The 27,776-nt window shown below is 41.9% G+C and overlaps 1 protein-coding gene across 2 annotated transcripts; it reads right to left on the reverse strand.

The window, feature by feature from the left end:
* Positions 1-500: 500 nt before the first annotated feature.
* Positions 501-27,072, reverse strand: MRPS5 (mitochondrial ribosomal protein S5). 2 transcript variants are annotated; one of them, XM_032653130.1, is made up of 12 exons: positions 26,849-27,072; positions 23,487-23,567; positions 20,968-21,105; positions 17,030-17,155; positions 15,001-15,234; positions 13,010-13,044; positions 11,368-11,458; positions 9,090-9,136; positions 8,591-8,648; positions 8,221-8,283; positions 4,648-4,784; positions 501-877 (listed from the first exon to the last, which is right to left on the reverse strand). In XM_032653130.1, exons 1-12 carry the CDS (start codon positions 26,904-26,906, stop codon positions 653-655), a joined length of 1,293 nt encoding a protein of 430 aa, XP_032509021.1. In that variant the 5' UTR covers positions 26,907-27,072; the 3' UTR covers positions 501-652. The 2 variants fall into 2 exon arrangements, with proteins under 2 accessions (XP_032509021.1, XP_032509022.1); XM_032653131.1 differs by lacking the exons at positions 17,030-17,155; positions 20,968-21,105; positions 23,487-23,567; positions 26,849-27,072 and having other exon boundaries at positions 15,080-15,218.
* Between the last annotated feature and the right edge of the window lie 704 nt (positions 27,073-27,776).

The raw sequence follows: 27,776 nt of genomic DNA on the forward strand, positions 1-27,776 counted from the left end.
AGCCGCTCCACGGCATGTGGGATCTTCCCAGACCGGGACACAAACCCATGTCCCCTGCATCAGCAGGCAGACTCTCAACCACTGCGCCACCAGGGAAGCCCTGCATATTATTTTTTATTAGGTCAGACTAGAAGCCCTGCCTCCCTAATTTGCTAGTTTAAATGAATATTTAAAGTAGTTTTAAACTAAGATATGTATGTAAAGTTCCTATCACAGTAATTGGTATATATGATGTGCTCAATAAATTAAATCTATAATTATTTGTTATTTGTAAATAAAGAAATGTAAGGTTGGCCTTTCCTTTAAAAAAAAAAAAAAAAAGTGACAATCCAAAGTGTGAGGGGTTGAGGGCTTCCCTGGTGGCACAGTGGTTAAGAGTCTGCCTGCCGATGCACAGGACACGGGTTCGTGCCCCGGTCCGGGAAGATCCCACATGCCACTGAGAGGCTGGGCCCGTGAGCCATGGCCACTGAGCCTGCACATCCGGAGCCTGTGCTCCTCAACGGGAAAGGCCACAGCAGTGAGAGGCCCGTGTGACGCAAAAAAAAAAAAAAAACAAACAAACAAAAAAAATCAACAAAGTGTGAGGGGTTGAGTCTCTCCTAGGTGCCAGAAGCAAGAGATGCCAGGCTGAGCCAGGCCAGAGGGAGGCCTAGGTGGCGCCTCTCTTTAAACCTGACCACACAGAGCGCTTCATACCCTGGGCAGCCTTCACTTCTTCCCAGTCCAGTTTGATGTTTGGAACCTCATCTTCCGGCTCCGGATCCTTTCTCAAGGCCCCCTTGGGGGAGGCAACCACGATGGGCAGAGGGCCACATTCCTCCCGGAATTCCACAACATGGAGACTCTTCTTATCAGCCAGCTGTTGATGGGTTTCCTGGACACGACCAAATTGAGAACACGAGGTTAGATCTATGAGGCTGGTCTAACATGGTCCAGCCCTGATACTTATCTTGCATGGCCAAAACTGTTTTGTTGATTAAAATGTAGCAACTCTTTAAAATTCATTAACTGAGGGTGATTATTACAGCAGGAAACATGGCCCAGGTAATATAATATCAAGTTTAGCTGTTTACTGAATTATTTAAGTGATTAAAAACAAGATCTTAGGGCTTCCCTGGTGGCGCAGTGGTTGAGAATCTGCCTGCCAATGCAGGGGACACGGGTTCGAGCCCTGGTCTGGGAAGATCCCACATGCCACGGAGCAACTGCGCCCGTGAGCCACAACTACTGAGCCTGTGTGTCTGGAGCCTGTGCTCCGCAACAAGAGAGGCCACGACAGTGAGAGGCCCGTGCACGGCGATGAAGAGTGGCCCCCGCTCGCCGCAACTAGAGAAAGCCCTCGCACAGAAACGAAGACCCTACACAGCCAAAAATATAAATAAATAAATGAATTAATTTAAAAAAAAAAAAAAAAAAAAAAAAAATGTAGCAACTCTTTAAAATTCATTAACTGAGGGTGATTATTACAGCAGGAAACATGGCCCAGGTAATATAATATCAAGTTTAGCTGTTTACTGAATTATTTAAGTGATTAAAAACAAGATCTTAGGGCTTCCCTGGTGGCGCAGTGGTTGAGAGTCCGCCTGCCGATGCAGGGGACATGGGTTCGTGCCCCAGTCCGGGAAGATCCCACATGCCGCAGAGCAGCTGGGCCCGTGAGCCATGGCTGCTGGGCCTGCACGTCTGGAGCCTGTGCTCCACAACGGGAGAGGCCACAACAGTGAGAGGCCCGCATACCGCAAAAAAAACAAAAACAAAAAACGAGATTTTACTTAAAAAAAAAACCCACAATAAACTTAAGTCTGTAACTTAAAAAGCAGGGACTTGCTGTGGCTAAACTATGGTGACCTGCTGTGGGCGGAATCATGTCAGCCTCATCTCCCCACCCCCAAGTGGGATAAAGGAAGGGCCTTGCCCTCTGGGCTCTTGCCTTACTAACCCTCCTGATCATGTGCCATACTGTGCCCAAAACTGAACCTGAACCTCATCGTGTCCCAGCTCTAGCTACCGATTTATAGGACATGCAGGGAGAGATGTTAAGGATCCTCAGATATTTAGCACCAGGCTGGGACAAACAACCTGATTTCTTCAACAATAAAAAAATGCAAGGAAAAAACAGAGGGGAACTTACAGATTAAAAGTGATTTAAAAGACAGCAAAGATTTAAAATGTATGGACCTTTTCTGCAATCCAATTCTAACAAATTGTATTAAAAAAAGTTTTTTAGGGCTTCCCTGGTGGTGCAGTGGTTAAGAATACGCCTGCCGGGCTTCCCTGGTGGCGCAGTGGTTGAGAGTCCGCCTGCCAATGCAGGGGACACGGGTTCGTGCCCCGGTCCAGGAAGATTCCACATGCCGCGGAGCAGCTGGACCTGTGAGCCATGGCCGCTGAGCCTGTGCGTCCGGAGCCTGTGCTCCGCAGCGGGAGAGGCCACAACAGTGAGAGACCCGCATACCGCAAAAAAAAAAAAAAAAAAAAAAAAAAAAGAATCCACCTGCCAATGCAGGGGTCACGGGTTCGAACCCTGGTCCCGAATGATCCCACATGCTGTGGAGCAACGAAGCCTGTGCACCACAACTACTGAGCCTGCCCACGTGCCACAACTACTGAAAGCCGCGCGCCTAGAGCCCGTGCTCCGCAACAAGAGAAGCCACCGCAATGAGAAGCCTGCGCACCGCAGTGAAAGAGTCGCCCCCGCTCGCTGCAACTAGAGAAAACCCGTGCACAGCAACGAAGGCCCAAAGCAGCCAAAAATAAATAAATAAATTAAAAAAATTTTTTTAATCTGACAAATGGATACATTTCTATGAACACTGACTAGATGTCTGATATCTCGTTACTGTTAATTTTTTACGTATGATATTACTATTGTTGGGTCCTTTTTAATCCTTATCTTTTAGAGATACATGATAAAATATTTATGAGTGAAATAAATTGATATCTGAGATTTGGGTCAAAATGACTAGGGCTGGTTGGGGGTGGTTTAGAGAAACAAAACTGGCCACGAGCTGCTAACTGTTGATGCTGTGTAAGAGAGCCATGGGGATTCATAACAGAAGGTAGCCATAAAAGTCGGAAAAAGGCGAATAAACTCAATAGATGGTTTATTGATAGTAATTAAAATACCACGAGAAATGTACAATCTCATGTTTCCAGACTTTATGCACACCTTGTACTATTCTAATTCTATATACCTTTGAAATTAGAAAAGAGAAGAGCTGATTCATAAAAAAAAACAACATAAAATAATTTAAATTGGAGTGTCTTATAATCAGTGGCATGTTGCTTACACTGGTGTCATTTTTTTTCTTTGAGTAGCACAATGCGACTTTCTATAGCTGATGGCATTTTAGAACAGGTCTACTTGACCATAAATATGACCTATCTAAAACAAATATCTTAGCTACATCAAACAGTTAAACCTCTTAACAGTAAGTGTAAATTTAGAAGTGCTTTTGAAGGGTGTTTTAGATAGTAATAACACACACACACACACACACACGTTTTAGACAGTAGTAACACACAAACACAGCTGTTCAGAAAAGGTTTTTTTTTTTTTTTTTTTTTTTTTGCGGTACGCGGGCCTCTCACTGTTGCGGCCCCTCCCATTGTGGAGCACAGGCCCCGGACGCACAGGCGCAGCGGCCATGGCCCACGGGCCCAGCTGCTCCACGGCATGTGGGATCTTCCCAGACCGGGGCACGAACCCGCGTCCCCTGCATCGGCAGGCGGACTCTCAACCACTGCACCACCAGGGAAGCCCCCAGAAAAGGTTTTTTAAGCAAAGCTTTTTCTTTCAATTAATTTTCCTATTTTAAACAGAGACGGCTACAATTATTCCATGGATCACTTTATTCAGAAACAGCCATCACACTCTGTCAGGAAGCCTGTCAAAGTCCTCAGCAAGTGGAGGTCAGCAAATGTCTCTTGAACCTGGCTGTCTTTCTGCTCACCCAGCTCTGCTAAGGTCCACCCATCCTTTCAAGGCACAAGCCATCCCCACCGAGCTGGCAGAGAGGCAGCAGGCAGCCCAGAAGCGGGGGGCCCCGTGCAGCGACAGCCCTTCCTCCCTACCGCTGGAGTGATTGTGAGCCTAGCCGAGGCTGAGGGGGTGAGCTGGGCAGGGGCCCAGAGCTCCCATCTTTGTGGAGAAATAACCTGAACTACTAATGTTCGTATTCCTACTGACTCAGATGTCCCTCTGAACTACCGATACAGGTGACATGAAAACTGACTGTGCTTCAGTTGAAGACCGCTCTCGAGTAGAGGTGCCCGAGGGGCTTCACCCCAGTTCCAAAGGAACGGACGAAATTAGGAAAGAGACTTTCTCTTTTTACTTTACATCTTTATGTTGTTGAAGCTTTAGAACAAGCGGGTATTCTTTCCATAATAAAGCAGATTATAATTACTGGCTTTTAAAAATACTTAATTTTAAAACACCCATAGAGTATCTTTTTACAGGATAATTCTCATGAACTAACTCGTCAGCTGGATTAACTAACCTGATGCAGCCACAGACAACAAAGAATGCCTAGTCCTCAGGTGGCCCGAGAGCAACTCCAGGACAGCCCAGGAGACGGTGGTCTCAGAGCACACAAATGACATACAAACTAGCCCTTCTGTTTCAGAGCCCAGGGAAGTTACCTGGCGGGAGAGCCCGTGGAAGAGGCCCCGGGTGAGGTTAAGCATGTTGACGGAGCCAGAGACCTTGGCATACATGTCTTTGATGCCAATGAGCCGGCAGATGGTGATGATGGCCCGGTGGCAGCGGAGGCCATAACCTAGAAAGAGGAAGAACAAGTCAAACACCTGCCCACCGCCCACGGTGCAGGCGGCATCTCACCTGCTGGCTTCGCACAGCTTCCAGTCTGGGTTTAGGGGATGCTGGTTCACATTCCCGCTTCACCACTTCCCAGCTGGGGGACACTTCACAACTTACTTAACTTCCACAATGACACTTATTTAAATGAGATGTTATAAGGATTAAAGAAATAATATATAAGTTTCTTAAACATATGGGCAAAAAAACCAGGGCTGTTAAGATTAACAGAGATGCCTGAAGGTTCTTGGTGCCCCATGTCCATGTGAACTAAGACTCGAGGGACACATCTGTTCTCAACCTCCTTGAATGCTCAGCTGCACTGAGCAGAGACATCCACCTCCTCCCGGAAAAACTCTTTTAGCTTCAGGTAACACACCCTCTCCCAGACTTCCTCCTAGCTACTGGCCCATCCTTCTCACCTCCTCGCTGGCCTCTAAATCTTGGGTGGTTTCCCCTCCAGCCATTCGCCTACTCTTGTCTACCTGTAATCCCTTCCCTAGGGAGAGCTTTAAAAACACAAAGCAAACACATCACTCCCTATTTAAAGCCCTTCACTTCCCACTGTCCCTTGAATTAAAATAAGTACAGTTGACCCTTGAACAGTGCGGAGGTTAGGGGAGCCGACCCTCCACATAGTGGAAAATCTGAGTCTAACGTATAGTCGGCCCTCCATGTCCTCAGTTTCTCCATATCCAAGGTTCCACATCCATGGATTCAACCAGCCACGGACTGTGAAGCACTCTAGTATTTAGAAAAAAAGCCAAGTATAAGTGGACCCGAGCAGTTCAAACCCACGCTGTTCAGGGGTCGACTGTAACAAAAAACTCCATGGCCTTCAAAGCCCTCTGTGACGACACCTCACCGACTTCATCTAGAGACACCACTCTCCGTGTGCTGGCCTTCCCGCCGCAAGGACTTTGCACTCAGTGTTTCCCTCAGCCTGCTCTCCCTGCACAACCCCTTCTTACCTTCAATGTCTCATTCAGATACGTCCTCCTCAAAGAGACCTTCCCTGACCACACTAGTGAAGGTGGCCTCCTTCCTCCCTCCCCACGCCCTCCCCTGCAAACCAGACCCTGATGGCTGCTTTCAAGCACTCAGCCGAACTTGTTATCCGATGTTTCCCCTCAGCAGAATGCAAGTTCCATGAGAGCCAGGATATTGTTTGCTTCCTGCTGTATCCCCAGAGCCTAGATCAGCCCCTGGCAAATGCAGGTGGGAATGATGCAGAGAAAAAGCCCAAATTTAGACTCTTAACATTCTGATTAACCAGGCATGGACCTCAGCACGTGCCTTAAAGGCAGGACTGAAAACTACAGCTTTGATTAGAAGACAGGGAAGATAAAAAAGGTAACTTCTGCAATTAAAATGGTAGCATTCAGATAAAGTAATCATTCAGATAAAGATGTATCCAAAGTGACATGTCTAACAAAAACACGACACAAGCCACAAATGTAAGCCATATATATGATTTTAAATTCTCTCACAGATATGTTTTTTAAAGTTTTTTTAAAAACAGGTAAAACTGATTTTAGTAATGTATTTTATTAACCCAATATGTCTAAAACATTATCATCTGAACATGTAATCAATACAGCAATATTTTTGAGGTATTTCTTATTCTTTTATACTAAGTCTTTGAAATCTGGTGGTATTTGACACTTCCAGGGTCTCTCAGAAGCCACATTTCACATGCTCCATAGCCACACAGGCCGCAACTACCACATGGGACACACCTTAGCACAGGTCTAAACCTTAATGTCTAAGTGTTCAACTCAATACTTTTTCTAATAATAAGATAAATGGTTTTTATCTGGCATATGAATGATTAATTATGACTTTAAAGCAGAAGGCAAGTTCTGGTACACTAATAAATAGGTACTGTATTTGATTTTTATTTCTCTTGGTTTATTTCCATGCCATAGCTCTAGCAAAGTTGTATGAGAAGCTTTGACATGAAAAATTTAAATACTGTTTAATATTTTATCTTCTGATCCAGACCTTGTAAGTATACCTAGAGTTATATGAGATCATTTTTACTGTAGAACCACAGGTGAAACACAAATCAGAATGTTCAAGAATTCTACACCTCAAGGCCATTGGGCATGACTGGCATAGCTCCATGACCCTGAACTCTGCCTGCTTGCTCTTTCCAAGACAGGAAGAAGGTCCATCTCTGAAACCTCAGAGCTCAGTGTAGCACCTGGTTCACAGAAGATGTTCAGTCAATACTTGGTGATGAGAATAAATGAGTGGAACTGAACAAGCTGTAAGAAAAGAACCATCTGGGACTTCCCTGGTGGCACAGTGGTTGAGAATCCGCCTGCCAATGCAGGGTACACGGGTTCGATCCCTGGTCCGGGAAGATCCCACATGCTGTGGAGCAACTAAGCCTGTGAGCCACAACTACTGAGCCTGCGTGCCACTACTACTGAAGCCCGTGCGCCTAGAGTCCGTGCTCTGCAACAACAGAAGCCACTGCAATGAGAAGCCTGCACACCGCAACGAAGAGTAGCCCCTGCTCGCCGCAACTAAAGAAAGCCCGCGTGCAGCAACTAAGACCAAATGCAGCCAAAATAAACAAATTTATTTTTAAAAAAAAAATCCACCTGCCAATGCAGGGGAAATGGGTTCAATCCCCGGTCTGGGAAGATCCCACATGCCACAGAGCAACTAAGCCCGTGCGCCACAACTACTGAAGCCCACGCGCCTAGAGCCCATGCTCCGCAACAAGAGAAGTCACCACAACCAAGAGTAGCCCCCAGCTCGCTGCAACTAGAGAAAGCCCACGCACAGCAACAAAGACCCAACACAGCCATAAATAAATAAATTTTAAAAATTAAAAAAAAAAAAGAACCAGCTAGTAGCATCAATGAATTGTCTAGGAGTAACCAATGTTCCCACTACAAACCCAACTATTCACTCACTCAGTTACTTTTTTTTTTTTTCAGACTCGGGCCTCTCAGTGTTGTGGCCTCTCCCGTTGCGGAGCACAGGCTCTGGACGCGCAGGCTCAGCGGCCATGGCTCACGGGCCCAGCCGCTCCGCGGCATGTGGGATCTTCCTGGACCGGGGCACGAACCCGTGTCCCCTGCATCGGCAGGTGGAGTCTCAACCACTGCGCCACCAGAGAAGCCCCAGTTATTGTTTCTTATTCATTAAGTGCTCTTCCCACATACAGTCACCCCTGGAAGTGTTTTAATCATGAGAGCCTGGGTAGGATGACTGCTTTTTATTTCCCCAAAAGCCTCAATCTTCTTAAATCTAACTTGGGCCTTTACATTTTGGTGTTTTCAAAATGAGTTCAGGTAAAGGTGAGCAAAAATAGAGGGCAGGATGAAATTGGTACAGTTTCTCTGCTTTATCTTCAACAAATTATGAGTTTTTTTAGTTACCTCTGGTTTGTTTCTTCATCTTGATATGCGTCCTTTTAAATCTTAAAGAAATATCATGGTATACTGGAGGGTAAAAACATAAATATAAGAAGGGTTAGGGGTATAGAGTTAATGCCCTTGCAAATATCACAAAGCAACCAATAATACCCTGAGCAGCCACCACATGTTGGCCAAGGATGAGTAACAAACTCCGATTTCACTCATTACTAATCTTCTCAGGAAAGAAAGTTTGTTTCTACATTTTATATATTTATGTGTAAGAATGCAGTAACAAGCAGGGAAACACAGAAACACCCACAGAGATATACAGCCACACATAAATAAAACAAATATAATCCTGCAAAGTTTAAAAGAAAAGATTAAAACTCACTTGTATGGTCTTCATATCGTTCTATATAATGCAAATAGTGAACTGCCTTGTTCTTTGCCTGAAAGAAAGAAGGAAAACGTTTTTCTTAAATCTACTGTTAGAATTTACATTTCTTCAGGGATTTCAAAAAATACCTTTTATAAAATATTTTATTATGGAAAATTTCAAATTTACACAAAAATTTCAGTATATACTTCTAAAAGCTAAGGATTTAATTAAAAAAAAACAAAACGTAAGTATAACATCACTATCACACCAGAAAACAAACCCAAAACAATTCCTTAATATCTCTGACAGCGTTCAAACATTCCCCGCTGTCTCGTAATGTTGGTAAGCAATTACAAGTCTGACAGAAATGATGCAAGAATACAAGCACTTCTGAAATTGCTTTTTCTGAGGTAAGTAACCTTTGACAGTTAAGTATTTTCTTGTGGTTCCCACAATGTCTAGCATACAGCTTATTGGTCTTTTACTGTTAACAAAGGGAAAATGCACATACTTTTCTGAAAGCATCTGCCCGTTCACTGGCTTTCCCAATGGCAAAACCTTTAAAAGAAAAAGCATAAATATGAAAAGGGGCATAAATTTGCCACATAATGTCTTTTACCACATTTCAGGTTTCAGTTCCTACAACATTTCACAGTAGTTCATCTTTCTTCTGCCCAGAAAACCCGCTATCCAAAACAAATGACAAAGCATGAGGCTACAGAGATTTGCTTCTTTGTTTTGGGGCATTTTGGAAACATTACATTTGAACGTACCTATGAAATTCAAGGTTAGATGCATAACATTACCTTTTATAAATTTCTAGATAAAACTACACTGAATAAAAAAACAAATGAAAAACCCAAAAAACCCCTAACCATGCTAAATTAATAAGGTAAATGGTTTTCACAAATTCTGAAAACAGATTAAAATAACCAGAACAGCTGGGAAAAAAACATACACTGCTAGACATATACGGAAATAAAAATCAATGATTCCTGAGTTTGTAAATGCTTAATCCTGTGAAATGAGGTTTACCACAAGTTAAGAAAATGTTTGCATTATTTGCTATCACCATTATTTATTTTGAAGAATGTATTTTGTTTTTAAATTATACACAGAAAAGTAACATAAGACAGTACTGTTCCACGAGATATGCAAGACATCTGAGAAGCTGGGGCAAAAGGGGCTGTGGATTACAATTACTAGTTTAAAAAAAATTAAACCATATGAGTCCTTGAGGAATATATGGGTGAACTTACTTGCTATAGAAAGGTATAAAGCTTCTGTGATTTAAAAACTTTCATGTGGAAAAAATTTAAAACTAAGTCAAAACATATGATAGATAAAGGGCTAATGTCCTTAACATACAAAGAGGAAAATCATTGAGGAGAATAATCACCCAACAGAAAGTGGGTGAAACACATGAACTAACAGATCTCAAAAAGGAAATTATAGCGGCCAACAGACATGCAAAATGGTGTGCTAACTCTCATAACTAAAGAAATACAGATGAAAACTAAGAGTTATGTTTCATATCGCCACTTACTTACAGCCAGTAAAGTCTGACTCTATCCAGGCCTGGCAAGGGTGTGACGGTGCAGATAAACATAAACGGATGCAGCCTTTTGGGAGGGCAATCCGGCAACACTCATCAACATTTCAAATGCATGTAACTTAAGAGGCAATTTCACTGCAAGAAATTTCCCCCATCGATATGCTTGCAAAAGTACAACATGACATGTACAAGAAGCTCACTGTTTTCATAAATAGTAAAAAAAAAAAAAAAAAAAAAAAAAAGTATAAACAACATAAATACTCAGCAATAGGAAAAAGGTTACAAAAATTACGCTATCCATACACTGGAACACGATGCAATCAATACAAAAAAATGAGGGGGAATCCACTTATGCTAATATATAAATCTCTGGGTATAATACTAAGCGAGAAAAACAAGCTATAAAATTATGGATATAATATGACCCTTTGTATAATTTTTTTTAAAAAGATATATGGTGATATTTGAACAAAGAATTTCTGAAAAGATATAAAAGTAACTGTTAAGAGTGGTTTCCTTTGGCAACATACTATCTACAGGTATTAATTGTTTTGAAAGTGTCAGTATGGATTTAAATAGGCAGTTTTCCATTTTTCTTTCCACTTTTCTTTCCCTTTTGAAATGTATTCATGTATACATTTCAAAAACAGATGTTCACTATGGAAACTTTAGAGAAAAGTATCAAGAAGAAATTTAAATGATTGGCAAACATACTAATTAAACATTTTTAATCTTTTCAGTGTATATCCTTCCAATCCTTCCAGTCTTTTCTTTGCATATAAACATACTTGTAAAAAACTGGGATTATATTATACAGTTCTATATGAAGTGGGTTTTTGTTTGTCTGTTCATTTGACTTACCATTATTTTGTAAGTAATTTTCCATAATTCTTTAATGGCTATAGACTATTACAATGTATAGCTATACTCTTCTTGTAACTGTGTCCCTACTGTGGAATATTTAGTGTCCACCCCCCTTGTTTTTCACTATTATACATAAACAATAGTGTCTTAAGCCTTTTAAAATATTGTCTTCATGGAAAAAGGCAGATGTAGGAAGATCCTTCTTTTGACTCTAAGGGATTATATGGGTTTACCACAAGGTTTGTGAGCCCAAGCCGCTGAAAGATTTAATTAGTCAAAAAAGCCTGAACCCACTGACTCCACGGCTGAGCCCAGGCCACAGCTGTCCCTCCACCACCAGCTCTCCGTATATGATCACAGCCCCATTCACCTGCAGCTCCTCTGCCATTCCCCACAGCGACCAGGACACGGACTGATCTCTTTCTTCCCTCTTTTGCTGTCATGTTGAAAACATTCCTCACCTAAAAGAAAATGTTTCACAAATATTACACCTTAAGAAAATTCTGAAGGAGGGAACTGGAGTGACCTCCTCACACACACACAGGCACACGTGGTGGATACACACATCATCCCTCAATCCCACGAGCACCAACAGCACACTTTCTCCAATGGGAAACCTCCATCTGGACTGTTTCTTCAGGAGTAAAACGGAAGTAAGGCTTTCTCTTCTTATTTCACAGGCTTGTTAGAAAGTCTGACTGAGAAACCTTTTAAAGGATTTGAAACTGTAAAACTCAATGCACCCTATTTTAATGAACGCACCACAAGAAAGATAAAAAGTTGCCGATTAAACTCTGACATAGTTTATAACTAACTGATTATAAAAGCACATCCTTCGAATTCCCTGGAGGTCCAGTGGTTAGGACTTGGCGCTCTCACTGCTGGGGCCTGGGTTCCATCCCCGGTCAGGGGACTAAGATATAACCAGCTGCAGGGAGCAGCCAAAAATCAATCAATCAGTCAATCAATCACATCCCAATATCACAGATGTTAAAATATGAAAAAATGTGCATCTTAGAAATGATAAAATGCAGTGTATAGAAATAATTAGCACAGGACTGGATCTCTATGGGTTAGGCTCAACTGAAAATAGAAAATTTGGAAATACCTGCTTATTATGAACTACAAGAAAATCTGCATCTTTTGGGCATATTTATAAATTTACCAAGAACTATGAAACGTTAACTAAACTGCTTACATGGCAGCCCCTTTCCCATAAGGTAAGAAAAGGGGGCTCAAGCCCACTCCTGTGGATAATCCTACAGTAAATCACCCAGACAGACAAGAGTTCTTCAAAGGAATTAATTTCAAAAGGGTGTAAGCTAGGACCCAAAGACTTAAAATACTTGTAAATATATCTTAAACTCTGTAATGCAACTGATATTGAAGAAACAATATACACATTCAATCACAAACTCAATACATGATTATTGCATATGGCATTTAACACTAAGTGTGCAGCACTAGCTCAAAGGGAAGCTGACTATTTTAGGAAACACCCTGGAAAGAGTGATTGCAATTTACCTGATACAGGCTTCAGTTTCAAGGGCCTACAAGCAGCCCAGCAGATCATTTCCCCACCAAGAGCTGGACATACACAGTAACTCCAAGCTTTCTACCCTTCCCCATGGCTCCCCTCAATCTCTGCCCGCTGAACTGAGCGTCAGATACACCAAATTCAAGGAGAAATTGCTACTGCAACCTTTGCTTTAAGAAGGAGGAAATTTAAATGCAATCTCCAAATTCTGTTACCAACCATACCACTGAAGTTGCTTTGTCTTGAGACCTTAATGGGTGGCCCCCCAAAAGGGCAGCAGTCAGAAAAGCCAATATGATCAAGTAACTGAAATTAAAGTTTCATTATTTCCTTACCCAAAGCAACTCTGTAGCTCAGAAAAAGTCATGCATCAAAGGCTTTTCCTCACTGTTCCTCTTACCCTCTCCACCCACCCCACTCCATCCATCCCAACTTCTCCGAAGGCTTAACTGGGTATTTAATTCAGCATGCCCACCTCAAGTATTCTGGTATCGAAATCATCATATGTTTCTGTAGGGAGAAAAGAAACAGGTATACAGATAAATGTGTCTATATAATTAGTGTATGAAAGTTTTTTTTGTTTTCTTTTTTGTTTTGTGGTATGCGGGCCTCTCACTGCTGTGGCCTCTCCCGTTGCAGAGCACAGGCTCCGGATGCGCAGGCTCAGCGGCCATGGCTCACGGGCCCAGCCGCTCCGCGGCATGTGGGATCTTCCCGGAGCGGGGCACGAACCCGTGTCCCCTGCATCGGCAGGCGGACTCTCAACCACTGCACCACCAGGGAAGCCCCATCACTGACTTTTAACTAAGAAAGAATCTCAGATATTTTGGTGCCACTATCAAAGCAACACCCTGGTCCTCCATCATCACCAGAAACTGTTCTACCACTAAATTCATAAACTCAACCATTATCTCCCTGACTGCATCCTCCCACCTCTCCAGCTCTCACTCAGTGACTGAAAGGTGATGGTCCTTGGGGCTTCCCAGCACCTCCAGACTCTTCACCACTGTTCCCCTTCCCCATCACCCCTCTGGTCTTCCAGTCTCTCCCACTCAGTCAAGACACCACAGTCCAACACTTCCACCAGGTCTTGTGAATATCCTCAACTCCCTCACCTCTTCCCCTCTCCACCACACTATCCAGGATGGAATCAATGCAGCTGTCTGGGCACACCTGACCTGCCAGGTGCTGCTGTAGAGAAGTCAAAGCATGGGACACACTTGGGCCACTAAAGACTCATGGTCTCCAACTCAGTCAAGTCCTCCCTGCTGCCTGCTGGCCTTTTACATCCTTTTAGTTAGGTCTCTCTCCTCTCACCACAGCAGCCATTTCAAACACTCTCTGTGTTCTTTTATTTTTAATGACTTTTTACTATAGAAAATTTACATTCATAGGCAAAAAAACACCCCCAAAAACAGTAAAACGTGAGCTTATGTACCATTAGCTAGCTTCAACGGTTATCAACTCACAGCCAATCTTCTTTCCTCTAAACTCTGTCCAAGTCCCACTCCACTGGATAATTCTGAGGCCTGTCGCAGATACCCTACCTTTTCATCAAAATATTCTGGTGGCCATGCTCATCCATGCCCATCTCCCCCTCACAGACTAACTGAAGGCTCCAGAGAGACAGCATTCACACAGGCCCCACCCCCTCCTTCCACTACCAACAACACAGCTTACCTGGCTCTGTCCCCTGCCCTTTCTTCCATCACAAGTTCGTCCATTCATCTATACTCTAAATCTGGGCCCTCCCTAGGGACTTAAGTTCATGGGTTTTTTCCTCTCCCTCCTGTATCTTCATTCTCCCAGTGGAAGCATTCTGCTCAGTCCTAAGCATGCTGGCCTGAGGCTCTCCACCTCAACTTCCCGTCTCCTCTTTGAGCCAAACTACAGAAAGCAGCGCAACCCTTGTCTATTTCTTCATCTCCTATTCATTGACAAGAATGAATATTTCAGATGATTTTTACTTCTTTACGTACTCAGGAAGCAGTGGGGAGATGACTTTGTTTTCTAATTTACTCTGATAAATATTATCAACTTTTATTTCATGTGTACTTTTATGAGGCTTAATGACAACTATTTGGTTTCTTCTGTTATCAAAATAGCACTCCCAAGCCATGCTGCTCCACAGCCAATGACCAATAGCATTTGGGAAACTGCATCTCACAGATGACTTATACAGAGCCATATGCACACCACGAAGTTCAAATGCTCTGAGAAGCCACACAATAAACACACCAGAACCCAGTGCTTTGCCCCCTATTTGTGGATTACTTTTTGGCTTATAGGCCTCTAGTGCTCCATAAAATACATTTGGGTAATAATGTGAAGTTATTTCAATGATGCTCAAATCCTTTTTAGGAAGAAGGCAATCTAAACAGACGAGTAAATAAAATCATATCAAAGAATTCCAGAAATAGGAGTGCTTTCTCTGTCACAATGTAAGCAAAACCAGGACTCTGCTACCTCCATTGGGACCAGGGTCAGGGGGGCCAAGACTGACGCCTCCCCATGTGTTTCCGCTCCATCCTCGCTCCCGTTTAACCTTCATCTTCCTCTTCCAGTCCCACTCTTCTCTCTGCCGGACCATATCCGCCTCTACCTTCTCCTGCTCTTCCTTGCTTCTTTGGGCAATGGTCTGCACAGCTCCATTTCTCATAAGAGGGACATTCAGACCAGGCCATAGGAAGCCATAACGCCCTGAAGGTTTAAAAACATACATAAATAAGGATTTTTAAAAAGCATTCATTTCTTGAGTATTAAAATGCCAGGCAACGTGTATATAGATAATGATACCGCTGGTGGGAGCTTAAGCTAACATAATCACTCTACAGGCCACTTGGCATTGTTCATTAAAATTTTAAACATACCTACCGTTAACAGCTAGTAATTCTACTTACTGGTATTGCCTAGAAAAACACTCCCATGCAGGTATGAGGCATATGTGGGCTTGGACAAGGATGTCCACTGAAGTGTTATTTGTAAAGGCAAAAAACAGAAACAATCTAAATGTCCAGCAATATTGGAACAGTAAAATGAACTACGGCATATCCAACCTATGAAATACTCTATACTAAATTCAAAGAATAAGTTAGCACTATAGGTTCTGATACAGAACAATTTCCAAGACCTATTATTGAGTGAAAAAAAGCAAATAAGACAATATGTGCCATATGACATAATCTATTTTTAAAAGAAAATATATACTCCTTTTAGGGTATTTATATATATAAAAGCATTAGAAAATGTCAGAAGGAAACACATCAAAATGAAATCAGTGGTTTCCTTAGGGGAGGCAACTGGGATTGGGGGAGATAAAAAAGGCATCAAGGGGGACTTTAGGTTTCTCTATTTTTTTTTAATTGAGAAATTTTTTTTACTGAGAAAGTATACATATATGATTGTTTAAAATGTTAAAAAAATAAATAAGATATAAGGTAAGTCATGGAGAAGAACATCCAAGTAGACATGCAACAGCTACAAGTGCAGTGAAAGGTGTTTTCTTTACATCCAAAAGGCTATTACTATCAAAGATAATTTGTCAGCAACCACAGTAAAGAATGTTGATTCAAGTATACTATTTTTATTCTTTAAAAAACACAAGTATAAACAATCATGTGTTCCAGAAGTTGGCAAAGTAAGGCCCACAATCCAAATCTACTCCACCACTTTTTTTTATTTTTAACAAATTTATTTATTTATTTTTGGTTGTGTTAGGTCTTTGTTGCTGCGTGCGGGCTTCCTCTAGTTGTGGTGAGCAGGGGCTACTCTTTGTTGCGGTGCGTGGGCTTCTTATTCCAGTGCCTACTCTTGTTGCGGAGCACAGGCTCTAGGCGCGCAGGCTGCAGTAGTTATGGCTCGCAGGCTCTAGAGCGCAGGCTCAGTAGTTGTGGCGCACGAGCTTAGCTGCTCCGCAGCATGTGGGATCTTCCCAGACCAGGGCTCAAACCCGTGTTCCCTGCATTGGCAGGCGGATTCTTAACCACTGCCCCACCAGGGAAGCCCTAGCCCACCACTTACTTTTGTAAATAAAGTTTTATTGGAACACAGGTATGCCCATTTGGTTATGTATTGTCTATGACTGTTCTTGTGCTATACAGCAGAGTTGAATAGTTGGAAAAGAGACCATGTGGCCCATAAGGCTAAGAAAGTATTTACTACCTGGCCCTTCAGAGAGAAAGTTAAGCCAGTTCTCCAGTTATTCCACCTTCTACCTCTGAATCGTAAGTTCTTTGAGGATAGGGACTTTTGCAGCAGATGCCACACAAGGGCATTTAAGACTTGTTGAATGAATAACTAAATGAATGAATCCCTTTCTATGGGATTTTCCTTTCCCTGACTCATGGGGCAATAAGCCATTTGGCTGGACCCTAAAATCACAGAACCTAATACCCTTCATGAGAAATGTTTTATGCTTCTAGTTCGTAAAATATCTATAAAATTTTGGAGAAAAAATCTTAGAAAGCACATTAGCTGTTTTTATAAATAAGTTTACCTTCACCGATGATCTGACCCCTGTTCAAATCTTTTCTTTTCTTTTTCTTAGTTCTTTTGCCTCTTCCTTTTCTTGTTCCGGCACCAGACTCTGCTAAGGCACCTTTCCACAGCTCATCTGCTGTCACTATAAAGAAACAGGTTTTAAAAAATTTCTTCAAGAAATGATCTACGGTCTGTTGATTTATTCCTGTTGAATACGAAGAGCTGGAAGAAGTCGGGTCACATATCATTACGGCAATGAAAGCAAAATTGAAACATTCTTTGTACACATCACATGGTTACATTTGGAAAGCCCAAGAGGAAGCGATTCTACTCCTTTTACAGAATATGGCCTTCCCCCACAAAAGACAACCATATTTCAATCCCTGTTACTTTCCAGTAGATTTGTCTCCCAGACATTTTAACAACTGTGTGACCGGTCTCTTCCCTGCCCTCTTGCCTCCATTATAACTATTGAGATAATCAGTAACTAGACCTCCAAAATACAGATCTCTTAGCCCAAAGTACCAACACTGCAATTTGAACCCAAAAATCTTAATAATTTGGATTGTTTGTTCTATTCTGTAAATGCCCTAAACATCTCTGTATATCCTTCAAAATGAGATGCCCAAATTCACCTTCAATTCTGATTATAGCCTAACCAATACTTGCAAAAGAATGAGTATGTAGAGGTGTGATAGTTAATACCTGCATGTGTATGTGTGTATTTCTTAAATAATTGTTGTTGTCTTTTTGTTTATATATAGACCCTGACACTGCTGATTTATTTCCATTTGTGAATTTCCAGGGTCCCCAGATCTTTCTCTATCATAAATTGCAAGCAGTATTTTCCCCTTTGTACTTGTGGAATATTCAGATTCTTTACTTTTGACCACTTCTGAATTTTATTGGTCTATGTTGTTTATTAGATTTAAATTGTCTTCACAAGGACTTCTACCTTTCACAGTATCACCAATTGATTTTATGACCACAGATTGTTCCATTACCAATTTAATAAAGAATCAGAGCCATACAAATGTTGTACTAGTCAAAAATCTAAGATACATATATCTACATGCCTGAAATATTAAACATATTCTAGAACTCAAATGAGTATCTTCATTCTCCTCTTCTGAGTTCTTAAGCTTTAAAAGTTCTACCATACCAAGGGGGTAAGAGGGGGTGGGTGGGATGAATTGGGAGATTGGGATTGACATATATACACTATATATACACTATTGATACTATGCATAAAACAGATAACTAATAAGAACCTACTGTATAGCTCAGGGAACTCTATCAATGCTCTGTGGGGACCTATATAGGAAGGAAATCCCAAAAAGAGGGGATATATATTATACATATAGGTGATTCATTCTGCTGTACAGTAGAAACTAACACAACATTGTAAAGCAACTATACTCCAATAAAAATTTTTTAAAATAATAAAAATGAAAGTTCTACCTGCTAGCCTCCTGAAAGGCCTTACACCTTGATCCTTTGGGTAGATAACATGAAAAGGGAAAAAGCTTTGGATTTATAATATTTTTTAATGCTTTATAGCTATACAGTACCCTGTTTTTAAAAATACAGATGTATTTTTACAGATGATCTGCATAACTGAAGCTCACAAAAGTAAGTAAGCTTCCACATCACATGCTGCTTTGTGTATCCCTGATCAAAGCAAAGGGTTAACTTCAAACTTTAGGCTGACACTGATTCTTTTAAAAGAACCACACAAAAAAAAAAATTAAAAAAATAAAAAAATAAAAGAACCACAGGTTTGAAATAAAACTACCAACCTCAAACTAAAGTCTCACTAAAGACTGATTTTCTTTCCTAATTGCTTAAAAATGATGGTATCTATAAATGCCATCAAAAACTTGAAAGTTCACAGTGAGAGCACTTTTAATGGAGGCATAAGGAGGTCAATCAATTACAGTTTCTCTTAGAATCAGAATAAGCAAATCACTCATTAAGACTAAAAGGGATTCAATTTTAAAAGAAACAATATTAAGATGAAGATTTAAAAGACTCCACCATTTAATGGTGGACCCTCTATGGCAGAGGGATAGATTTACAAATACAATGTTAAACATTTTTAGGAAATCTTAATGAGTTTTGAAAAAATTATGTTTTTTTTTATTTCTTGGAAGAGATTTAGAAAATCAAAGACTATTTCCTATTAAAACAGCAAAAACTAGCCCCATGCTGGTTTCAACTGAGTTCACCCCCACCCTGCCCTGACTTGGGAGCAATAAACTCATAAGGGTACAGAGTCCTATGACTGAGGAAGCAGGGAGGCTAATGGAGAGTCAGAGGCAGGTGTGAGTGGTCTCAGAGGGCAAGGGGCACCTCTAGAACAAGAAGAGCTAGAGAAAAGGCCTTTCAGGGCAGGGAAAAGACTATTTTGAAAAAGGCCTGTAAGTCTGATATACACCCGCCCAACACCCCCCAACCACCACCATCAAAGCACAAAGTCAGCTCTTAGAAAACACTGGGGCTGTAAGTCTGATATACACCCGCCCAACACCCCACAACCACCACCATCAAAGCACAAAGTCAGCTCTCAGAAAACACTGGGGCTGGGGGCACCAAGAGCCTCATGGCTCCAACTCTACCCACCTCTCTTCTCTTTACACCAAAATCCTCTGATACAAGGAAGACTGTGTTACTTGCAATTCCCCATCATCTGGTCCTCTTTTCTGCATAGCTACACAAATGACCTAGTAGGTCATTATTTAATTTAATCCAAATTAAAGTGATCTGTACCCACACAATGAAATATTCTACAGTTATGACACTGCACTGGAGAAGCCCATGTACTGTCATGGGAAAATGTATAGCGTACTGCTTGCTGCATGAAAAAGCAGCAAATCCAGGATTTCAGGGTAGTAGGATTACAAGTGATTTTTTGCTTTTTGATTCTGTATTTACCAAGTAGTCTAAAATGGACTGGCTTTATAATCTTAATTTCTTTTAATTTGCCTAATGCTGAATTGTGGATTCAATCTCCATTTCTTACAAGCTAATTTCAGTTCAGACTGGACTCTCAAATACTATCTCAGATAGGAGTAATATTAGTAAAACAACATCTACTTAAAATTAACTTTTCCTGATTAGTCCTATCTCCTCAACTAAAGTGCAACTGAAAACAGATTTTGAGTATATTCTTGGTGTGAATCTAAATCAGCAGGGATTTGGGCCACAATTCCATCCTGGAATTCCAGGGATTCCACAGGTCCTTTAGACCTCAGGTGCCCCAAATGAGGGGATTAAAGTAAACTAGTACTCCCAAAAGTGTGTATAGTACAACTGGTAGCATGTAAGATAATTCTAGGAGGTACATGGAGGAACGTTTTTATTTGAATAGCACAGGCGTACCTTGGAGATATTGTGGGTTTGGTTCCAGACGAAGCAAATGTCACAATAAAGTGAGTCACACAAATTTTTTGGCTTCCCAGTGCCTATAAAAGTTATGTTTATACTATACTGCAGTCTTAAGCATGCAATAGCATTATGTCTAAAACAACAATATATATACTTTAATTTAAAAAATATTCCAAAAAAATAAAATAAAAAATACTCTACTGCTAAAAAATGTTAACCTTCAGCCAGTCATAGCAGCAACATCAAAGACCACTGATCACATATCACCATATCAAATATAGTAATAACTAAAAAGTCTGAGATATTGCAAGAAATACCAAAATAGGACACAGAGACGACACACAAATGCTGTTGGAAAAAATGGTGCAGACAGACTTGTTCAACACAGGTTGCCACAAACCTTAAATACGTCAAAAACGCAATATCCACCAAGCACAATACATATATTAATCTCTGAAGTGTTAATTCATTTAAGGAGGAAAAAGAAAAAGAAGAAAAATTAAGATACAAATCCACCTTTTATTTTCCTGTTTCATGAAATGGGAAGTTTGTGGCCAGTCTACGTACATTTAGTGAAGAAACTATAGAATCTATACTGTTGGCCCATCAAGTTACTGGGAGAAGAAATACAGCACTGTGTCTGTAGCGCACGGGTCAAGCTGGTAAAATGACGGTTGTCTCTGTTTCCTGGAGATGACAAAGAGCCTGCAGGTAGATGGAATAAAACTTTGTTAGATGCTCCACACCTATGGAGAAACACTGCCAGCACCAAAAAATTAACTGTTACTAATAAAAATAAGTCACTAAAATCCTGAACTTTTAAGAATCTTTTTTTTTTTTTTTTTTGCGGTACACGGCCTCTCACTGTTGTGGCCTCTCCCGTTGCGGAGCACAGGCTCCGGACGCACAGGCCCAGCGGCCATGGCTCACAGGCCTAGCCGCTCCGCGGCATGTGGGATCTTCCCAGACCAGGGCACGAACCCGTGTCCCCTGCATCGGCAGGCGGACTCTCAACCACTGTGCCACCAGGGAAGCCCTAAGAATCATATTTTGAGGACAGTCTTACTTTAAAAAATAAAACTTCTGGAGGCTGGCTCAGATGACATAGTGAGGTCTCTCTGGACCTATTAGCTTACTTTGTAAATTACTCAAAAGTAAATAGAAAATACTGGCTTTTCATGTTAAATAAATTCAGATCTTCAATAATCAGTCTAAATCCCATTATGCTGGACACATTTTAGTTTTTCTTGTAAGCTTCTCAGGCTTCAACAAAATATCAAGTGCACATGAATTTATTCTTGTAGTTTAGAACTACAATCCTTGACATACTTTAAGAGTGTAAAAATCACTACCATCAAATTTAGAATTCTTTAATCTTTTTCTAAAGACCAAAATACTATTCACAAGTAATAATGCAGTCAGCTTACAAAGGTCCAACTGTCAAAAGTAAAGAGAAATCAACTTCAGAATTCAGAAATAATCTCTTTCAATGTACTGTTGCTACAACTGAGTTTGCTCAGATTGCATTGTGCGTTTTAAAACAGGAGGTGGCAGCAGCTCATGCTAAATCACATTTGAAGTCCAATTACAGATTATCATCCACCAACGATCAATGAACAGTTCTGCTCTGATCCCTTGAATGCTTATTAATTTCAGACCATGAAGTCTTCATCTCAGGAATAGCATGGAGTCCACAGAGGGCCAAGCCCAGGAAGCTCCCTTGGGTGGACTTCTTCAAAGACAGAGTCTGCCCTTGAAGGTTTCACTTCAGTGTTTAACTGTTCACCATGAAGAATTTCTTCCTTCTAATTTAAATCTCTTCTATTAAATCAAACTGGTTAATTAGTGATGTGTTTCAGGGATGTTAGAAAAATTATTGCTATTTCTGACCAACCTGTTGCAGCCTTTAGGAAAATACTGCAATAGGTACAAAGAATACAAAGCAATTTTTTAAAAACAAGGCAATTACTAACTCTAGGGAAAATAAAATGTTGTAGGAGAAAGGAAACATAATAAGAGAATACAGCTGACCCTTAAACAGCATGAGGGTGATGGGCACTGACCCCCCCCGCCAGTTAAAAATCCACGTATAACATATAGTTGTCCTTCCCTATCTGCGATTCCACATCCTTGGATTCAACCAACCTCAAATTGCATGGTACTGTAGTACTTATTTCTTGAAAAAAAGCCACATATAATTGGACCCGTGCAGTTCAAACCCGTTCTGGTTGTACAGGGTCAACTGTACTACCTAGCTCAGCTGTGAAGAACATATACATAACTGCCTACAGATTCGACCAAAACTGTGCTTACAACTATGCTCAGAAAAAGCAGGGATGGTGCCTAATTAAATCTTCAATTAGCATAACGACATTAACAGAGAAAAGAACAAGTATATACACTATCTGTTTAGAAATATAACCAGATGGAAGTTAAAGTGTCACTGGAAGATGAGAAGGCCTAGAAAAGGGAGGTGGTTTTAAGATATAAACCTTTTAGTACTCTTCGGAAGTACAATGTCTCAAGATAACAATCTTTAAAGTAGGAACTACCATCCTCATTTTATAGAAGAGGAAACTGAGGGTCCAAGGGGTGTCATTAGTTCATGGTCGCACAGGCAGAAAGTGGAGGAGCCGAGAACTGTCATTCCACCAGTCAGCACTCTCCCCACCCCTTCTACAAACACTGTGTTTCCAGAACACATCACAGTATCCGAGACAGCTCAGGACCCAGTCCTGCCATTACTGGCTGTGTGACCTTAAAGCAAGTCACTTAGCCTCTCAGAGACTCACTTCAGCATCTGTAAAATGGGAATAACAACTCCTCATAAAAACTGGGGTGAGGATTAACCAAGATAACATACTATTAACCTGACACAGTCATTACTCAATAAATCATGGCTATTATTTTTTAAAGCCTTGAATTATAACAGCTGTAATCATTAAAAATTTGAAAACTACTCTTTAGACCTTATCCATTTCTATTACAAAGAATGTACTTCATTCCTCTACATTTTAAAAAAACTACATAAAGTACTCTTAACACTAGCTCTTATAAGAAAAGGTAGTTAGATAAATAAATCTCACCATTGCTGGGAACAGTCTTCAATGCCAAAATGGAAGCTGTTGGAAAGCTGTTTAGGTAAAGCTGCCTGGACCATAGATGACCTATAAATTAAAAAAAAAAAAATTAAGATCCATTTCTACATGAAAAGGAACATTTTTTAACACCTAAAGAATAGTATTATCTATAGAATAAAAGAACCAAGACAAGTAAATGAGTAATTTCTGGGCTCCATGACCACTTGCCCAAGTAAATGAAATTACATCACATCGGCTCCTTCACTCACATCTGACCTGTTACCAAGCCCTAGAGATTCTCCTCAAAAATCAATCCACCTCTCAGCTACACACCCTCCTACAGTCTCACTGCCCCTCTTTGTTCAAGCTCCATCCCTCAGCCACGTGGTAAGGACAGTCTCCTAACAGGTCTCCAGTCTCCCTCTAATTCACCATCTGCTGTCAAGCAAGCTCTTCTCTCTCTCTCTCTGTTTTTTTTTTTTTTTTGCTTATTTCAAACTCCTAATTTACCCCCCTCCCCTTTTCCCTTTGGTAACAGGCAGGCCTTTCTAAGACTACAAGTCTAGTCACCGCACAGCCCTGATATATCATTCTTTGGCTCCCTACTATCTGCAGAACAAATTCAAAACTCCTCAGCATCACCTACAGGGCTGCGACTTGGCCCCAACCTTCCACGTCAGCCTCATCTCCACCACTCTCCTCTCCATCCCCCTCTGGCCACACCAGACTCGCAGTCAGTATGGAACACACTCAGCTCTTGAATCCTTTACTGTGTCTCTGACAGGTTCTCCTGGTTTGCCTGAAACACCACCTCTCGGTGAAGGCTCCCCAATTCCCACAGCACTCTGCTCCCCTCTTTCACCAGGAGCCCCTGCAGCGCCAGGCTGTAACCGTACGGTGTACCACTTCACACCGTACAGTACTTCAGAACAGGCTCTGACAGCATTCACTGGACTCTAATTATTGAAAAGGGCGCCAAGAAAAACCAGTGGAGAAAGAATAATCTTTCCAACAAATGATGCTGGGACAACTGAGTATTCACATGCAAAAAGAATGAAGTTGGAGCCCTACTTATACCACACATAAAACTAAACTCAAAATGGATCAAAGACCTAAAGGTAAGAGCAAAAACTATAAAACATTTAGAATAAAACATAAGGGTAAATAATTATGACCCTGGATTTTGCAATGGTTTCTTAGATATGACACTAAAAGCATAAGCAACAAAAACCAAAAACAGGTAAATCAGACATTATCCAAATTTAAAACTTTTGTGTCTCAAAGGACACTATCAAGAAAATGAAAAGACAACACACAGATGGGGAGAAAATTTTACAAATCACTTATCTGACAAGGGACTTGTATCTAGAAAATATAAAGAACTCTTACAATTCACTAATAAAAAGACAGCCCAGTTTAAAAATGGATATAGATTAGAACAGACATTTCTCCAAAGAACATATAGAAATGGCCAAGAAGCACAAAAAAAGATGTTCATTAGCCATCAGGGAAATGCAAATCAAAACCACAAATTGATACCACTTCACACCCACTAGGATGACTACAGTCAAAAAGACAGAAAAGAACAAGTGTTGACAAGGATGTGGAGAAATTAAAATCCTCATGCTGGTGGGAATGTAAAAAGGTGCAGCTACTTTAGACAACAGTCTAGCAGTTCCTCAAAAAGTGAAACATGGAGTTGCCATTTGATCCAGCAATTCCACTCCAAGGTGTATACACATGAGAAATGAAAATATATGTACATACAAAAACACTGCACACAAATACTTACAGCCACATTAGGCATAATAGCCAAAAGGTACAAACTACCCAAATGCTCAATAGATAAACAAAATGTGGTATATACACACAACAGAATATTATTCAGCCATAAAAAGGAATTAAGTACTGATTTATGCTACAACATGGACAAATTTGGAAAACATTATGCTAAGTGAAAGAAGCCAGTCACAAAAGATCACATATTACTTGATTCCATTTATATGAAATATCTAGAATATGCAAACTATAGAGAAAAAAGTAGATTAGTGGTTGCCCAGGGCTGGGGGCAATGGAGGTCTGGGGGGATGCTAGCTAAAAGAGTACAGGGTTTCTTTTTGGGGTGACAAAGATATTCTAAAATTGACTGTGGTGATGGTTGCACAGCTCTGTGAATACACTAAAAACCACTGAACTGTATACTTTAAGAAGATGAATCCTGTGGTATGTAAATTACATCCCAATAAAGCCACTACCAAAAAAAGTTTATACACTAGAAGAAGAAAAAAAAAAAACACAAAGAAGGAAAGAAAGAGGCTCTGGAGCCAGGTGGTGTGGGTGCAAAAACCTGACATCCTCCCAGTCTAACTCTGAACAAGTTTCTCAACCTCTGTGTGCCTTAATTCCTTCATCTGTAAAATGGGAATAATAAAGGCATCTATCTCATAAAGGCATTGTGAAGATGAAGCAAGGAAAAAAGCATAAAGAGTTTAAGACAGTCCCTGCTACACATAAGAGCTCGTGAAAGAAAGCTACACATGCTAAGTGCTATTTGATCGGGGCTTTGGAAAAGGAGGAGGTGGTCACAACATAAACAAAAGTAAAAAAATGCTCAGGTCAGATTTTCCTACAAACGATTGCAGGTCAAGTTTCCCAACAAAATGAGTTACTAAAAAGAACTTTCGATTTTTACAGATCTTTGGATTTCGTAATTACGAATGCTGGATTGTGGGTTTACAATAAATAGAGGGAATAGAGGTCAAATTAATTACGAAGTTGTTCCTAGAGATAAACATCAAGCTGGAGGATAGCATATTGCCTTTCCTCGGGCTGCAAACAACCAACTAGGGGTTGGGGAGGACAATAAGAGCAAAACTACTGACATTCCAAACATCCTTCTTTTTAATAAAGGGCACTGATCAGCCCGGAATCTAAAATAACTGACACTAATCCCATCCGACTCAAGCTGGAGGACAGCCTATTTCCCTTTCGAGCTTCGCTGGCCGCCATTCACCTCGAACCCCACATCATCACCAAATGAACCTGTGAAATCACGCCCGCGGGGAAAGCGATGCTCGCCTGCCACTCCGCTGCCCCTTTTAACCGAGCATGCACGAGCGACCTGGTGAACTGAAAGAGACTCTGTACCGCGTCCAGTCCACCCTCAATTTACAGACCCGGGCCCTGCGACCCAGAGAGGATGCGGACGCGCGCAAGGTCACACAGCAGGTCCCAGCGGGACAAGAGCCGGGCGTGAGAGGCCGGGGCTGCGGCTTCTCGCTTCTTTCCACCCGGGTGTCTGCAGGCCCTGGGCGAACCCCCACTCCCGCCCCGCTCAGAGCCCCTGCTCCCAGCGTCCTGGCTCTCACCCGCCGACGCGCCACACAGCACAGGGAGAATTCCCGCGGCGCGCACCGTCGCCGCCATGGTGGAGACCCACGAGCGCCTCTGTCCGGGCAGCCTTCCCACCGCCTGCCACGACTGCTCCTCGTCCAACGGCCGCGGACCTCGGCCCGAGACTGAATTTCCGAGGCCAGGGGGCCGCCCCGCAACGTAGGCCCGAATGAGGGGTTGTCTGGACGGGAAGCAAAGTAGGATGAGTACGGCGCAGCCTCGGACAGCCCCCGCGGGGGACCTCGCGTTAGGACCCAGGGGCGGGGCTTGGGCTGGCTGCCGGTGTGGGCGGGGCTGGCTCACGGTGTTCTCTCCAGGGACTCGGCGGCACCGTCGGCATCTACAGGGCGGCGGGACCGCGAGCCGGTGACATCCTCCTCCCTCGGAACGGAGCTGATGCTGCGGACTCTTCCCAACCAGAAGTGCGAGGTACAGACGAGCACGGAGAGGGTCTCAGTGAAGGTCCGAGGGGGGGAAATAAATAGGAGAATGAAAAAGCTATTCATACCCAACTCCAGCAAAGCTCTGGATAGTTGTTTTGGGAGAAGCATTGCGGGCAATGAAGACAAATCCATATCCAGAGTGTCTGTTCCAGTCAGAACAAGGTGCTGTTCCTTCCATGATAGAACTGGCCCGATGTAATCAATCTGCAACCAGATAGCTGGCTAATCCTCGGGAAGTAGTGTCATATTGGGGGCTCAGTGTCGGTCTCTGCTGTTGGAGTATTGGGCACTAAGCAGTGGCTGGAGCCCGATTGGCCCTGGTGAGTGGAAGTCCATGTTGCTGAGCCCAAACGTAACCTCCATCCCTAGTGCTTTGTTCTTCAGTCCATCTCTGTGGAAGGAGGCCGACTGACATTCACAGGTTGGTTATTCTGTCCACCTCATTAAAATCCTCCTCTGT

Source organism: Phocoena sinus, chromosome 13 (assembly GCF_008692025.1).
Source record: "Phocoena sinus isolate mPhoSin1 chromosome 13, mPhoSin1.pri, whole genome shotgun sequence".
NCBI lineage: Eukaryota > Metazoa > Chordata > Mammalia > Artiodactyla > Phocoenidae > Phocoena > Phocoena sinus.

Bases quoted from the DNA above. Each gene is read 5' to 3' on its own strand.
- MRPS5 (XM_032653130.1), bottom strand. From the start codon at position 26,906: ATGGCGGCGACGGTGCGCGCCGCGGGAATTCTCCCTGTGCTGTGTGGC. The intron at 15,235-17,029 runs GTAAACTTATTT...TTAAACCTTCAG, and splicing joins GGGTCAGATCATCGGTGAAG to GGCGTTATGGCTTCCTATGG. The intron at 9,137-11,367 runs GTGAATGGGGCT...TTTCTTTTAAAG, and splicing joins GAATGGCAGAGGAGCTGCAG to GTTTTGCCATTGGGAAAGCC.